This window comes from Diaporthe amygdali (assembly GCF_026229845.1).
Source record: "Diaporthe amygdali strain CAA958 chromosome Unknown NODE_16_length_960263_cov_65_539585, whole genome shotgun sequence".
NCBI classification, from domain to species: Eukaryota; Fungi; Ascomycota; class Sordariomycetes; order Diaporthales; family Diaporthaceae; genus Diaporthe; species Diaporthe amygdali.
Window position 1 is genome coordinate 925,326 of NW_026517036.1, and position 15,672 is coordinate 940,997.

At 52.9% G+C, this 15,672-nt stretch overlaps 6 protein-coding genes across 6 annotated transcripts; 2 read left to right on the forward strand and 4 right to left on the reverse strand.

Annotated features, from left to right (window-relative positions):
* Positions 1-200: 200 nt before the first annotated feature.
* Positions 201-976, reverse strand: J7T55_007536 (60s ribosomal protein l32; the record flags this gene model as incomplete). The annotated part of the gene is made up of 4 exons (XM_053144309.1): positions 201-309; positions 388-509; positions 623-747; positions 937-976. 4 exons carry the CDS (start codon positions 974-976, stop codon positions 201-203), a joined length of 396 nt encoding a protein of 131 aa, XP_052993226.1.
* Positions 977-1,907: 931 nt separating this feature from the next.
* Positions 1,908-3,416, reverse strand: J7T55_007537 (uncharacterized protein; the record flags this gene model as incomplete). Its single annotated transcript, XM_053144310.1, has 4 exons — positions 1,908-1,997; positions 2,071-3,144; positions 3,211-3,269; positions 3,359-3,416. The coding sequence occupies 4 exons, from the start codon at positions 3,414-3,416 to the stop codon at positions 1,908-1,910; spliced, it is 1,281 nt and encodes a 426-aa protein (XP_052993227.1).
* Positions 3,417-5,456: 2,040 nt separating this feature from the next.
* Positions 5,457-8,132, forward strand: J7T55_007538 (uncharacterized protein; the record flags this gene model as incomplete). The annotated part of the gene is made up of 3 exons (XM_053144311.1): positions 5,457-5,489; positions 5,581-6,387; positions 6,453-8,132. The coding sequence occupies 3 exons, from the start codon at positions 5,457-5,459 to the stop codon at positions 8,130-8,132; spliced, it is 2,520 nt and encodes an 839-aa protein (XP_052993228.1).
* Positions 8,133-8,403: 271 nt separating this feature from the next.
* J7T55_007539 (cop9 signalosome complex subunit 5) lies at positions 8,404-9,435 on the reverse strand (the record flags this gene model as incomplete). Its single annotated transcript, XM_053144312.1, has 1 exon — positions 8,404-9,435. One exon carries the CDS (start codon positions 9,433-9,435, stop codon positions 8,404-8,406), a length of 1,032 nt encoding a protein of 343 aa, XP_052993229.1.
* A 2,078-nt stretch (positions 9,436-11,513) lies between these two features.
* Positions 11,514-12,850, forward strand: J7T55_007540 (uncharacterized protein; the record flags this gene model as incomplete). The annotated part of the gene is made up of 6 exons (XM_053144313.1): positions 11,514-11,793; positions 11,852-12,035; positions 12,115-12,173; positions 12,224-12,305; positions 12,389-12,456; positions 12,510-12,850. The coding sequence occupies 6 exons, from the start codon at positions 11,514-11,516 to the stop codon at positions 12,848-12,850; spliced, it is 1,014 nt and encodes a 337-aa protein (XP_052993230.1).
* Positions 12,851-12,945: 95 nt separating this feature from the next.
* J7T55_007541 (uncharacterized protein) lies at positions 12,946-13,654 on the reverse strand (the record flags this gene model as incomplete). Its single annotated transcript, XM_053144314.1, has 2 exons — positions 12,946-13,392; positions 13,460-13,654. The coding sequence occupies 2 exons, from the start codon at positions 13,652-13,654 to the stop codon at positions 12,946-12,948; spliced, it is 642 nt and encodes a 213-aa protein (XP_052993231.1).
* Between the last annotated feature and the right edge of the window lie 2,018 nt (positions 13,655-15,672).

Sequence of the window (15,672 nt, forward strand, 5' to 3'; positions counted from 1 at the left end):
TTTTGATGCTAATCCGCATCCACCAGACAGCCATCTGGACCCATCGAATCGACGCCGTTGACTGCCATCACTAGACGAATCCCTTCATTCATCATCTACCATATGTGTATGGTATTGAGGTGTGTGCCCAGTATCGTGGTTTTTTCCGCAGACCATAAAGCAAGACCGTTCCCATGCAATCACCAAGAAACCGACACCATTTACACCTCAGTCGTGACCTTCGCCTTGGGGTTGGTGACCTTGACGCTCAGTTGCTTCGCGCGGGCAATGATCTCGACTCGCTTTCGGGAAGAAACGTTGTGGGCGATCCTACGACACAAGTCAGTCTTGCCTTACTCATCTCCTCCTCTCTCCGAATCTAGCTCGGATTGGGGACATCGGGCGTACTCAGCGGCGTAGGTCTTGTTGTGCATCAGGAGCAGCTCGACATCCTTGACGTTGTTGACGATGAAAGCCTTGTGGCCGGAGGGCATCATGTGACGGGTCTTCTTGTTGGAGCCATAGCCGATCTGTTGTCGTAGAAAGAATCAGAAAATCAGCCCTTGATTCCTGCCCATCTCCCAATGGATCCATGCTCTGTTCGCCAATTTCCACGCAAATAGTCTGATTGTCGGGAACGTACCGAGGGCATGGCAGTGTTGCCCCTGAACCGTCTGCGGACACGGTTGTCGATACCCTTAGGCTTGCGCCATGATCGGTCGACACACTTGAAGCGGTCGCTCTGGTGGCGGTTGAAGAGCTTCGTGCCTGTAAACAAGAAATTCCGTCAATATTTTGGCCCCACTATCCCGGCGTGCGAAGATCATATGGTGGTGGTGCGATTGAAAATAGCAAGGCATTGTATGGACGTCGATGCAAAATCACTTGTCGTTGTCGCATTCGCTCAAAGGATCGTGACCATGGGGAGGGGGTCTCTGCGGAATCGGTGGGACGTACGCTTCTTCACGATAGGGACGTGCTTCTTTGCGGCAACCATCTTGATTGATGTCAGTATCACAGAGACAAATTGACGTTGACAAAAGGAGCATACCTTGACAGAGTTTGGCGTGAGTTCTCTGACGGTTGCTGGGTGGGTGGATGGGTGGGTTGGGTGGAAAGGGTCGTCGTCGAGTAGCTGCAGCGCAGAAGACTTCTGAGCGCGCCAAACAGAACGGGAATTTTTTCACCTCAGGGCTTCTTCCTGTGGCGCTTGGGACACCGCCACGCCTGGAGCCACATTTCGAGGTCACATGGAGATAAGATAAGCAGCCCCCGAAGCAAAGAGAAGAGTGAAACTTGACCAGCATATCCTTCCACGGGGCTAATCTCTAATGGGGAAGACTCAACTTTTAGTGGAATACCCTACTGTGGGAGAATCTTCAGTGGGATAACCTCTACGGGATGGCCTCTGCTAGGATAACCTCCTGGGGATTACCTCCTATGGAATACCCTCATACAGGATAATCTGATTGGGTTTCATAGATTTTCTTCGTATCCTTGAAGATGCTTGGATTTATTTTATAGATGTACAAGCACTGTTCCCTTTCCACATCTGTTAAGTACTCAGCGAAAATCTGAGATCCCAGCGGCCGCACCAGTTTCATGGAGTTGTGCATCGATAGATCAAATTCTCGTCCGTAAAGCTGGAGACTCATTGGAACAATTGATGCGCTCTTACGAGGCGGCCGACTGGTTGAGGAGTGCAGTCATAAATGCTGGGGCCACCAGCTGTTCTTCATTTGGTCTATCGGGTCGGATGCTCTCTCGCTCTACCTGCCGTGGTTTTGCATCCAACAATCTGTACAGAATAAGTAACCCTTCACTTTCGCAGTGCCCGTTCCCAGTGCCTGGTGACTGCAGACCAGAATGCACCGGACCCGCCCGGCCGTGCTCATAGATTTGAAAACTCCACGCTTCCCTGAGAATATTTACTGAGTGGCGCATTGTGTAGTTCCCTCTTCATCCTCCATATCCTCCCAGTCGCCACCGAAACGTGGGTCTCCAGAGTGGGCGCCCATCTGTTGTTGTAGAATATAAAGTCAGTTACACAATCATTGCTTCGGTTGGGTCTTTCACGGGGGCACTTCTCACCTCCTCGATGTCCACGTCCTCTTCATAGTCCACCTCATCAACCTCCTCGGTGACGATGGGGGCCGCAGGAGGAGGCAGCAGCTTCTGCAGAGCCTCGTACGACTTCTCGTCGCTCAGCCACCCGTTCTCAGGGAACTCGATCTTGGCGATCAGGAAAAGGTCACCCTTCGTTTCGCCCCTCTCAACCGGCATACCCTCCCCGGCCACCTTGATGACCTCGTTCGGCCGCAAGATCTTGCCGCGGGGAAAGTCGATGTGGATTCCGCGCCCGTCCAGATGCTTCAGAACTACTCTTGAGAATCCAGAAAGAGACTCAGCAAGGGTGACGTTGAGGTCGGCAGACAAGTCCTGGCCAATCCTCGTGAAAACGTCGTGCGGCTCCTCGACGAGCGTGAATATGATATCCCCGGGCGTCTGGTCGGGGGCCTGGTCGGCCTCACCCTCCAGCTTGATCTGCTTGCCTTGCATGGAGCCTCGAGGAATGTAGATCTCCAGAGGCTTGATCTCGTCAACAATGCGCTTGCCCTTGCACTTCTTGCAGCGGTCCTTCTCCTTGTAGTAGTTCCCTGAGCCCTGGCAGTGATCACACTGCACCTGAGCCCTGCGGACCATTCCTGGTCCAATCTGTTGGAAGGCCTCCTGGAAGCCGTTGCCTTTGCAGCGGTCGCATGTCTGTGGCTTGACCTTGTCCTTGCCGCCCGAGCCCTTGCACTGGCTGCAGTGGACCTTCTTGTTCGCCGAGAACTTGACGGTCTTGCCCTTGTAAAGCTCCTCCAGCGTCACCTTGTACTGCTGCTCTTCGTCGCGGCCGCGCCTCGGGCGTCTTGGTCCGCCTGCTCCGCCGCCAACGCCCATGCCGAACATTTGCGCCAAGATGTCATTCAGATCGACTTCGGCACCGCCGGGACCGCCGCCTCGGGAGGGGTCGAAGGCGGCCATGCCGTACTGGTCATACATCTCGCGCTTCTCATCGTCACGGAGGATTTCGTAGGCTTGGGTGGCTTGCTTGAACTTAGCCTCGGCTTCCTCGCGGCGGTCCTCTGGAACTTTGTCAGGATGGTGTTGCAGGGCAGCCTGTAGTCAGAGAAGGTCAGCATGTGCAGTTGATGCGATGGTCCTTGTGGAAATGAGAACGCGCACCTTCCTGTAGGCCTTCTTGATCTGGTCTGGGGTTGCTGTCCTCTCCACTCCGAGCAGCTCTGCAGTCTGGTTAGTCTGGGCTCCGATGCTGAGGTTCCAAACCAAGTGGTATATCTTGTATTATTTGGCGCCGAACAGTACTGCTCACCGTAAAGATCAACATCTTCTTGGCCCCCGGGACCATTACTGGCGCCGCCACTATCCATATTTGGTCTGTTTCACGATGTTCGCTGACTTTCGAGAGCAGAGGAAAACTCGGCGACAAATAACGGAGTTTTGGCGGGGCAAGCCTTCTTATGGCGAAAGAGGTGACTCCAAAATTGAAAGCCGGCTGGCTGCTGAGGCAACAAAAGGGCAATGGGTCAAGCGCTCAAGAAGTGAATGGGAAAGGGGTGGTATCCTAGACAAAGTTGCCTCGACGCGAAGTAAATTCCGATGATGCAGAGGATGGAAAATCCATAATCTTTCAGCTGGCTGCAGATGAAAGAGCATCCCATGCCCGGGCACAGGCTTACCCCACGCTCCAACTTCTCTCCAACTCAACCAGTGCAGATTTTCACATTTCACATATCCACGTTGACACTCGCCTGCCTAAGGCAGATCGGGGTACGTACTCGTCCGACTGTCTGTTAATCAATGTACGGTGTCTGGTTTGCCAGGTAACGCAAGTTCGCGTTTCAGAGGTTGCCGGTCATGATCAGGTACCCTTGCAGGTCACTACCTAGGTCCTATCACATGCCACTTGCCAAGCTATTCAGGCTAGGTAACCTGAGATGTCATTGTCCGCGCTCAATTGGACATGTATGCTCCCCAACTGGTAGGGCTGACTAAATGCAAGAAAGTCAATGTGGCGGAGATGTCATTTCTTCGCTTTTCACACATACATTTGATGCAACGGCTCTCGAGATCGCTTTCCCATGTTGAACCTGGTCACTAGGAGCGTCAGGAGTCTTGCTGTGTATCCCCAGTTCGCCTCGACAGTGATGTTTTACGAAGTAATTGCACCGGAATCATCTCACTGCTGAAGATCGTGCCACTGGAGGTGAAATCAAAGGTAGTGCCTTCAGTCGAGTTTGTCGACTCACGCGCCAACGACCGTCATCAATGTGTGAAGCACAAGAGGCTCAGCACCCCCTCGCCTCCCGCAACGCCAGCTGTACTCGTATAGGCTGCCCAATTTGCGACTGGGCACTGATGACCCTGTTCATGTTGATCCCACTGTCTAGCAGCCAGTAGAACGCGCATCAGACCAAGCAGAACTGGTGCCAAACCACTGACGCTCAGCTCGTCACCAAGATGGCGGGCCAGAAACGAGCAAGTTTGTAGCGTTGGGTGACGCGACCGTATGCTAAAAGGGTACTCCTTCTTCGCATCCCAGGCAAGCCATGAGAGTGCAATGAAATGAGGTTCGCGTCACTCGGAGGCAGTGTGATACCGAGGACACAGTGGAGGTCGGCCGTGAGCAAGCTCAGAGGACCATCCCCCAGGGTAAAAAAATTAGAATAATCACGATTGTACTCCGTAGAGCACTTTCAGAGATTAAACTGAAAAGAACAGATACTACACTTGATCTAAGCCCTGATCGGCGGAAGAAATACGGTTAGCAGAGAACAGTAACGAGAAAGGAGTCTGATGATGATGATCATGTTAGGGGCCAACGTACAAAAGGCAAAGAGAGCTGGAGAGGAAAGAGAGGAAACAGGGAAAAGGGCAATGGTAGCAAGGGTTTAAGTATTCCACGGCACCGGATTCTGCCGCCGTGCGGCCGGCTTTTGACCGCTTTCCTATTCTGGGCGGCGTCGCCGGCGCGTGGCCGGCAGGAGCCGTGGACTAGCGTGCTTAGCTTGCCCGGGCGGTACCGTAGACGAAGAACACCTGCTGAAATCCCAATTTGCAACATCATTGATCATTTAGCTATAGCATGAGAGAGGTCACTGTGTGCGATTCTGTTTCTTTACCAGTTTGAATTTCCCTTTCGGATCACATCTGAGTTTGTCTTGCGGCGATCATTACAGTCATGTGTCCAAACGCTTTGGTGAACCCTCATGCTTCATAGAACCCGAAGATTTTCTCACATCGCCTCACTTGAGACTCGGACGACACACCCTTCATGCCCCGACCTCATGCGAAATGAGCAACCTACTGCTCCTGAGGAGGCGGCTACACGCAGGATGCCTTTCCTCACGGTTTAATCAAGTACGGCACTATGCGCTGATTGGAAAGCCGAGTCAAAATCAAAAACCAATATGGAGCCTGCCCGAGTCTCCAGCACGAACCCGGTTCGCGCCGTCACCAACAGGCTACCTTCATCTCGGGTCTCTACGAACGGCACTTTTCAATTATTTGCTAGCGCAAGCCACCGGTGGCCAGTTTATTATTCGCCTTGAGGACACCGACCAGACACGATTCGTCCATGATGCGGAGTCACGTCTGTATCAAGATATGCAGTGGGCTGGCCTGACCTGGGCTGAAGGTCCCGACAAGGGAGGGCCTTTTGGCCCGTACAAGCAATCTGAACGACTTGAACTGTACAGGAACCATGTGGACGTGCTCTTGGAAAAAGACCGTGCTTTCCGTTGTTTCTGCACAAAGGAGGACCTCGAGTTCAACCTACAGCAAGCCACCTCCAGCGGCGCCACGGCTCATTACCCCGGCACATGCATGGGCATATCGAAGTCTGAGTCTGACAGGCGAGCTGCAAACGGCGAGCCGCACGTCGTACGGTTCAAGACATCCGACGTCCCGGTATCTGCGCCAGACCTGGTCTACGGCGCTTACAAGAAGGCCGAGCGCGAGGACAACTTCATCATCATGAAGAGCGATGGCTTCCCCACCTACCACTTCGCGAACGTAGTGGACGACCATTTCATGGAGATAACTCACGTCATACGTGGTGCCGAGTGGCTCATATCAACCCCCAAGCACGTCGAGCTATACAACGCATTCGGTTGGCAACCCCCTAATTTTGCACACGTAGGCCTGCTTGTGGACCATCAACGGCAAAAGCTAAGCAAGAGGGACATTGATAATATCGGGATATCGGTCTTCCGTGACAACAACATCATGCCTGAGACCCTGCTCAATTTCTCGGTCTTGCTTGGCTGGGATCCTAGCCTGCAAAATCGGCCACATCTGGACAAGAGGGGAAGAATGACACTGGAGGAGATGAAGCAAAATGTAAGTCAGATCATCCCTGGCAACGCTATAGGTCTGCCGCTGACAAAGGACAGTTTACCTTGAAGTTCACACGAGGAGACATAGTAGTCGATCTGGCGAAGCTCAAGTTCTTCCAGAGTCGATTCACACGTGAATTGATAAGTGGTGACATACCGGATCCTATCACCCTGAGTAACCGGATCCTCAAGCCAATACAATCTGAGCTGGAGCGGCTCAAACAGGACTTGTCCAAAGGTTCGGTATCGGAAGCCGTGGCGGAAGTCGTTGGAGACAAACCCGAAAAGCGCATAGATATGAAGCGCCAACCGGAGGAGCTCACGGAGAAATATATCCACGAGGTCCTCAAAGCTTCGAAAGGCCCTGTGGGCAATCATCGGCAGTTCATTAGTGATAACCTGTATGCTTTCTGGCCACCGTCGACCCCGGCTTACAAGAGCAGCTTCATGGAGTTGCAAACCGGTATGAACCGCATTAAAATGATGCAAAAAACTAAGAAAATCTTGAACATGGACATTTCCAAGGTACTACTGCAGCTCAGGAATCTACTGGACGAGCTGTCAGAAGACAAGTGGACTTTGGAGAATGTCGGCACCAAGGCCAAGGAACTTGCTGACTCTGTCACGTATTACAACACTGAGAAAGATCACATCATGGATAACGGCGCTGGATGGAAGTTTCTACGGTGGGGTCTCCTCGTTGGGATGCCTGGGCTGTCGGTCGTCCCTGTGATGGTGCTCCTGGGCCGTGAAGAATCGCTCCGGCGCCTCAGAGTAGCGCGCAAGGCTGCCGCAGACGAAGAAGGAAAGCTCGCGGCTGAGGCTAGCAGGGCAGCAAAGCAACGAAAGCGCGAGCTTCTACAAGCCAGATACATGGGGGGCCCAACGGACGGATATCGCGAAACGCCCGAGGAAAAGGTGAGCGAGCCTCGGAATGTGAAGATACGGCTCCACGAAGATGAGTCGACGTTTACCCCGAAGAAAGCTGAGAAGTTCTTAAGGCCGATACACCCTGAGTCATCCGTACCAGAGCTAGGACCTTTCGTGTCTCAGCCGCCGCCAGAGAGAGTCCCCGACCAAGACAAGAAAAGACGGCCGCCCAGTCAGTTCATCAGCCCCAAGGCCTTCAAGGATGGCTACTACCGCCTCTCGGACGGGAGACAGTCCGATTCTCCCCACGCTCCTCCTTCAGAGAAGCGCATTGAGAAGCGGCCGAGGACTCAGCCGGCCAGCGACTCATGGCCAGCAGTCGAAGAGGGAGCTTTTGGAAAAGAGGCCAGCGTTAGTAGGCCTGAGAGTCTTAACACACGAACAGCCACACATCACCCGACAGACAGACCTGGCCAGATGTCAAGACCAAGGCCTACTGAAAACAAGCGTGTCCCGCCTATCCATGTTGAAAATGAGGATTTCCCGCCCGTTCCTTTCCAGACACGCATGTCTGCCGATGAAGTCGAAGCCCACTTGAAGAGTCTGATGGCTTTGCAGAATGAGACGAGGATGAGACAGGCCTTGAACTCGGTACCAAACCGACTCAAGAGGCCTACGCGTGGCGATATTCCCAGTGATATCCGCGATACGGCTGGGCCTTTTTATTGCGGCGAGCCTGTGCCTCATCCACTCAGAAGCCAGGCGCATAGTGCCAGAGTTGGCGCTGGGATGGCCGAAGTTGAGCAAAAGTTGGGTCGGTCCTGGGCCAAGCCCGGAGACTCAAATGGTACTAAAAAGCCGAACGGTTCACAGCAATGAGGTGTTTGGCACGACAGACTCTGCCGTCGCTTCCCAATGTGATCTGGTGTATCATCATTATTGTACATATTCGCATCTAAGAAAATAGACAATCGCCTCGAAGCCAACGATTTGGTTTTCCATCTAAACGCCGTCTCTGTATGCAGTCCCCTTGCAAGCTCTTGCACAAGCTTGGGGCATCGTCGTCTCATCAAGATATTGCTCGTCAAAGCGTGTCGTAGTCTAGCACCTCATCGTGCCCTGTCCTCCAGTCGGACCAAATTACCACCTTTTACGACTCAGTGCCCAAATCATTGAAGAGCTTCGCCTTCACCTGCACAGCCATCAGGCCAGTCTTCTCCTTGGCGGCAATCTGCTTCGCGTCTCGAGCGAGCTTGTCGACGTTCTGGTCCACGCTGTTGTCCCTATCAGCACCCAGTAGGATAGAAGAGCCCATCTGCGCGCCGGTCCTGCTCTTGCGCTGCATGGTAGAGTTGAGCTGCTTGACCTTTGAGCCAAGGTCTTGCATGAGCTTGCTTCCAAAATCGCGATTCGTGATGAGTGGGTTCGCCGACAGCGTCTGGACCCAGTACTTGTTCCACAGCAGATCCAACAGGTGCGCCTCCAGCGTGCTCTTGAACGTCTCCACCTCCAGACTGTAGTACCGACTTGCATGCGCACCAAAATCCTCCGCCTTGGCCAGCGGCACGGCCTGGAAGGACTCCGAATCAGCATTACCAGCGGGCTTGTAATCTTCGGGGTATGTCCTGAATGCGCCAATCTCAACCTTGCCCGCGGCAATGGTGCGGTGGGGGTCAATGACCACCGCGACGAAAGGGTCGTTGTACTTCTGCCACTGAGCCTGGGTACCGACGTCGATGCCTGACAGCCAGCAGCCATAGCCAGGGTGGCTGTGATACCATCCCACCAAGTTCTCCTGCCGTGAGCCTTGCTCTCTGCACAGCCGCGGGAACTCAACCATGTACTCGTTGGCCTCGTCCTGGGCGTTGACTCGCGTCTCGGTGCCCTCCACCGGGAGGCGGAAGGCGTCGGTAATCACCAGTGCGCCGTTCTCCACGTAACCTTGCATCAGGCCCATGATCTCGATGTTGCCGCCCGACCGCGCATGCATGACCATCTTGATGAGGGCGACGGCGCTAATGCGCACCTTCTTGAAGTGGTTGGGATCGCTCTTCCATAGCTTCTTCTCCTGCAGGGCCTTTTGGCTGTCGGCGTCAAAGTTGTAGAGAGAATCGCGGGTGGGGTCGATGAGCTCGATTTTGTTCTGAAGCTCCCAGTCTTGGAGGGCGGTTGTTGCCTCCATCTTGGCGAGTCGTGTGAGGGGAACGCAGGGGGTGGAGTTTTGTTGGGTATGGCGAAAGATGGAGATTCAAAAGTCTCCCCGTGGGAAAGAAATAAGTAGGCAGAGTTTGAAAGGTCGTAAAGTGGTGGTTCTATTCTCTCCAAGGTCGGGAGGCTCTTGGAAAGTTGAGGTTGAGGTAGCGATGTCGCATTGAGCCTCAAACAAAACGACGGCGAACCTTAGGTGCCTTGACCACTGAAGCTTAGATGACAGGAGCTCCCAAAGTACGGCGGGGTCGGCGATAAGATAAGCCCTACCAGCTCAATATGGTTCCACATGGACTGCATGGTGGGGCCCACCTAGAGTACCACCCTATGTCATCAACTCAACCTCGATTACACCTGGAGACCTACAATCCGAAGTCTTACACGGACGCGGACATCAGCACTTGTCATTTCGTTCGAACTTCCTTCGCTGTTTGATCTTATAGCTAGCAGTGTTTTACCGAGACACCGGCAATATAAAATCCTCGCTGCATGCAGTACCCAGCCTTGGACGGTCCGGAACACACACTGGTGGCTCTGAGTACGTCCACCTCTTGTCGTTCTCGAAATTCCAAGGAGACACCAGCCGTAGTGAGGCTTTTTAAAGAAGATGACTACGATGATGGCATGGCTCTAGAGTGCCGCGGCCGGGTTATGCCAGAGCCGTCATCGACCCCGGAAGTCTCAAATCCACCACGTGTCGTTCGCTCTCGGGTGTTTCCCCAAGTCCAATCCTTGCTTCAAGCCAGCTATAGTCCTTCCAAGCAAGAGTACCGTGCTGTGGATTATCACCGCGGAACTTCCGTCGAGCTATACTTGCAGAGCAAGTATGATCTGCAAGTATGATTTTCTCCTGCAAGGTTGACAGGAGAAATTCCCCGGCGGTCGAAAGTCGGAGCTCATAAATATTTCCACTATAGTGTTGGCCAAACACTGGTTCAACGTGGCCTTTGGAACGCCAAGAGACATGATCACTCGTTCGCATCGAAACCTCTATGTATGCCAAACACTTCTCGCCGGGGTGGTGGAGCTGGCATGTGAAATCTTATTGAGACGGATCACAATGTCCGTTCTCTAGGTTTGTACCACTGTTTCTTGATCAAACACTGGGCTTGAGATCCAGGATCCCTGTAGACTAAACTTCGTCTTTAATGGCATTCCGAACCTCCAAACAAGCTATCAGACGATGCCCGCTGACAAGTAGGAGCGCAGTCCACCATGATGCCCTCGGAAGTTGGGCACAAAGCTTAAGCTTGGTTCTCAACACGCTAGGCTCTCCAAGGACATTTGTGACAGACGCTTACACTTGGTATGCTGCCTTCGGCGATCCGCTATCGCGTCGACTCATGGCATGAGAGCCCAAGAAGCTCCAAGCGGCGGGTCATTCGTTGATCTCCACGGTTTCTCAAAGCCGTCGGCAGTTCAGAAGAGCTCCCGCCGTCCACTATTCTACTTGCTCTTCAAAGCATGCCGCCAGCGCTTTCACGCGCAAAGAACTTACCAAAATCTCACCCGGAATGGCGATTGTCTTTTCTCCATGCCTGGCCCTACCCGCGCACTATACAATACTTTGGCTTGTATGGGGCGAGAAACAAGCACGTCGGTGTGATTTCGGCTTCTGAGTTCCCTCGTGCGTCTGGCTGTCTTCGACGAAACGTGATATCCCGCGCCAGCGAGTGCTTCCCACTGTTCTAAAGTCATTAGCCCGTCTCATATTGCCTTGTAACTTTCTTGGACTATATGGTTTCCATCTGGTGTGATCGCTTCTGTTATTCGATCTTGTTCAAGGACAAACCATCCACCGCATCACGTACCAGAGCGAGCTATTAATCCTTGAATCACGGACGCGGGTTTCTTGAGGGGTTCAGAGCCTGGCCAGGACTCCATTCAGACGCTGGAACAAGGACGCGCGCTCCCCTTCTTCTCAAGACATTACCATCCCAAATCTCGGTTGACAGATTATATATATAGTCGCCAACTTCGGATGCCACCACTCCGTCGCCGAGAATCATTTCTTTGGGTTTGCCCGCCTCATATGCCGCATTTTACGACAGCATGGGGATCATCAACGTCAGCCTTGCCGCCAACACCGCACTGGATCATGTTCGCCGGCAGTCTGACCGCGCCCCTGCGCAAGAGGGCGGGCTGAACCTTTCATATCATTCAAGACTCACAACCGGGGTAGTATTGGGCTGCCTGGCCACCATCTCAGTAGTGATTGCAATCCGGCTCTTGGTCAAGAAAATGATGCCACCGCATCATCTCTCCGCTGACGATGGTTTGGTATTGGTCGCAACGGCTTTCACCTTGTCTTTCTGCATGGTGTCTCTGGGAGGTAATTCGAGATTTGATTAACCCTAGCCCACAGTACAGACAGCTGACACTGTCTACAGCAAGTATGCATGGCCTCGGCCAACATTCAGCAGACCTGATAGATGCAGGAATCGATGTGACACACATAATCGAGTTCGTATGGGCCGGTCACATCCTCTACAGCTTCGCTATCGCGTTTGCGAAACTGTCCATCATCAGCTCGTACTTTCGCATATTTCCACATCATCGATTGCACAAGCTGATGTATGTGATGCTGGCGATAACATTGGCCCTGCTGGCAGCGTCCGTGGTTGCGACCGTTTTCATATGTCTTCCCATTCAGGCCGCCTGGGATCCAGCCATCAGACCTCAAGCGACATGTTACCGATTTCCATCCTTTCTGTATGCAAGCACAACCATTAATATGATTACCGACGTTGTCTTGTGTTCAGCGCCACTCCCATATTTCCTCAGACTTAGGCTGCCACGGAAGCAGAAAGTTGGTGCTTGTCTTCTTTTCATCGTTGGTGGTTCGTAAGTATTTGCCATTATTCCTCTGCACAGATGAACCTCGATATTTTCGATGCTTTCAAGTACATCTTGGCTGACAACTCTAGTGCCGTGTTCGCGAGTGCGGTGAAGTTAACATATATTCACAGCCTCTACAACACCTCTGACATTGCATGTAAGCAAAGTTCCCCTAGTCAAGCATGCCAACCCACTTATCTCTGCCTCTAGACGATCTCGCCGACCCTCTGATGTGGAGCATTCTGGAATGCAGCATCAGCATTGTCTGCCTGTCAATGCCTTCACTGCGACCCCTCTTCGCCAAATTGGCGCCCCTTATCTTTTTTGCGGGAGAACACAGGCAGCCAAGAGAGAGGTCATCCATAACCTCCTTCTCCGACGACTCACCGAGGCTCAACCGCATCACAACACACTTCCTTGGCTCTGGTATCATCTCTGACGGGATCCGCTGGCCCCTGACGCAGACCGAAACCAACAATACATCAAATGCGGAGGACACTGGTGATAAGCTGGTCATCATCGAGAAGGTCGTTGTCGAGGGAAAGGCTTAAGGCTCAGCCCGTCAATACACGATGTCACAACAGCTCCGATTGCGTGCAGAAACACTTTTCCTTTGTCCGCCGACAAACACACGAACAAGTCTGTCTCACATCGGGATCTTCCGAATCTCCTCGATCGTCCAGTACTTGCGCATGTTCTCTGCCCCCAGCGTCTCCACCTCCTGGTCGAGGTGCTTCCACAGGACACCACCCCAGGTGTCCATCTTAGCCTTCAACACCGACATCTCCAAGTCGAGCTCCCGATTTCGGCATTTGCTCAGGTATTCCTGCATCAAATCCATCCCCTTGTGGATTTCCTTGTGCTGCTGGAGGAGCTCGGCAGCGCGCTTCCCCTTGCCGTTGCTCTGGAAGTCAGACATTTTACGGGCTAGGATAGGAAATATGTATGTCTCCTCAATGTTGTGATGCGCTGTGAGATGAGAAATGAACTCCAGCCCTTGATCGATGTACTGCTTCAGGCTCATCCCAGCTGGCCTGCGGCCGGAAGAGGCTGCGGTGTAGAGCAGATTCCATGTCTGACGGAAGTGTTCGTGCTGGATATAGAATTAGACACAGATTCCAGGGGAGCACAAGTATTAGAAAATAATAGAATCAGCTCACGAAATAATTCATATGCTCAGCCAACCGGTTGTATTGCTTAAATTCGTGACCAGACAACGGCGGCAAGGCTGGTTCTGATTTCGACTGAGTGGAACTTGAAGCCTCAGCCTCGCCAGATACGGTCCCCTTGGGGCATTGGGACTCCACGTCGCCTGGCACTTTTTGTGCGGAAACTTCTTCTGGTTTCTCCTGCATGATGCTGAAGGCGCGGCGTCCTGAGCCGAGACGGGGTAGAAGAGATGAGCTTCGTCGCGTGCAAGTTGAGGACACACGAGCTTCTTTAATGGGCCTTTGACCGGACTCTGTCAAATTTGAGCGACGAGAAGTATTCTTTTGTAGACTTCGCACAAAACTCCGCACAAAATGTATAGAAGCCCTCTTAGCCGAGTGAATGCAGCGCATGGGAAGTGAGATCTTCAGAGTTCGAGGACACACTCGACATCAACAGAATGGAAATCCAACGTCAAACAGGATCATCCGCATGAGCTTCGAACAGAACGAGTATTATGATGTAGAGATATTTTTTTGTTAAAAAAAAAGTACCCGTCGGGGACTCTTTCTACGATTTGAGAATGCTGAGTCTTGGTGATTGACAAAGCCATTTGAAATCACCCACGACCCAATTGGACAGTCGTCTGACGGCCCACCACTGTATTTAGCGGGCCCCCCTTAAGATCCCAGACTTCTTCCCGCGCGGCTTGCTCCCACTTTCCTGGCTCCACTCCCGCTCAAATCGCCCTCGGCCTCGGAAAAGACATCAGCACCGGCTTACTTTGGCTCGGTCTACGAGGGAACGACGCCTAGCCCCAAGCAGCCTCGCCGGGACTCGGGGGACTGCCCTATGGGCGATTATGACATGAATGCGTCGGCCCGGGCACTGGATGCACCCATTATGGCGCGCGCGACCGACTCCCGCGCGGATACGTTTCGTCTCCCCTGTCAAGGTCGGCCTGTTGATAATATTGTTGTGACGAGATAAACCCAAGGAACCCTGCAGTTGACCTTTGTTGTCTGGTTTACCGCGTGAAAGCAACAGTGAGTGAAGGAGAAACCGTCCTTGACGAAGAGATACTGGGTGCTTTTGTCACCACCATTTCGCGAAGCAGCCGGCGCAGATCATCATTACCGATGACTCGCTGGCGATCCTCGTTTTTGAGACGCAGGAAATACGCGAGGGGAACTTGAGTTCTTCAACTACTCGTCTGGATATGTTGCCAGGAGTGATTTTTCTAAAGGCTATGGCTGGGCCAGGCACAATTTCTCTTTAATCTGAGGTTCTGGCCATCACAGATTTCCGACTTACGCTATATAATTTTCTCCCGGGGCAAGTAGGTCCCAGAAGTTGAACCTGTACTCGTATAAGTCCTAGAAAACCCACGACAAGATCTACACAATCTAGCGATGAGGGAGATCGTCGGAAGAAGCATTTGCAAATATGGGACCAGCCCCGTTCCCCTGCTCAGCGAAGCCAGCAGCACCCTCCGGCCAGCCGCCCTTGCATGCGACAGTGCGACTCCAGCCACTCACGCTTGTGAGAGCCGTCCGATCTCAGCGGTTTCCGGAAGCCAAGGTGTGAGATCGGCCTATACCGACAGACGGCACGGAGCCCGGGGTGCCATCCCAAAGGGACGGCGCATCCCGGGAGTGGCATTCCACACTGTGTTCAGTGTCGGCCGAACACTATATGCCTGGCCGTTACTCCGTAGATGTACACTCGCAAGTGACAGGTTCCAGGGCATCATATCCCAAACGAAACTCATGTGTTGCTACTATGCCAGCCTGGGCAGTCCATGGCGCGAGGACATTGCAGAGTACACTCCTGTCTCCTAGTGAGTGGTTACACCGCGTCCTGCAACGATTGTGGCCGACTTTCGAAATTTAATTCAAATATCAGCCCTTGAAGAACTTGGGGGATCCCAATCACTGCGACGCTGTTCATTTGTCCTTGTCCGCTGTAAAGTCGTATGCCACCTACGTGACTGTGCAAAGCTTATCGCTACAAACTATGTTGGCATACGCAACGACGGAGGCACTGGTTTCTGTGTTGGAGGGGTCATACGTGATCAAGGGCCTAGTCACGTCGTTTGAAGCCAGAGAAGTGGCGAGCTGCAGTGTTGCTCTGGGTAGGCGCGGATTCCCTGGACCGCGGTAAATATATACATTTAAGATTTCCCTTTGGTTCCAACATCTACATGCAGTCGATAGACCCCGGA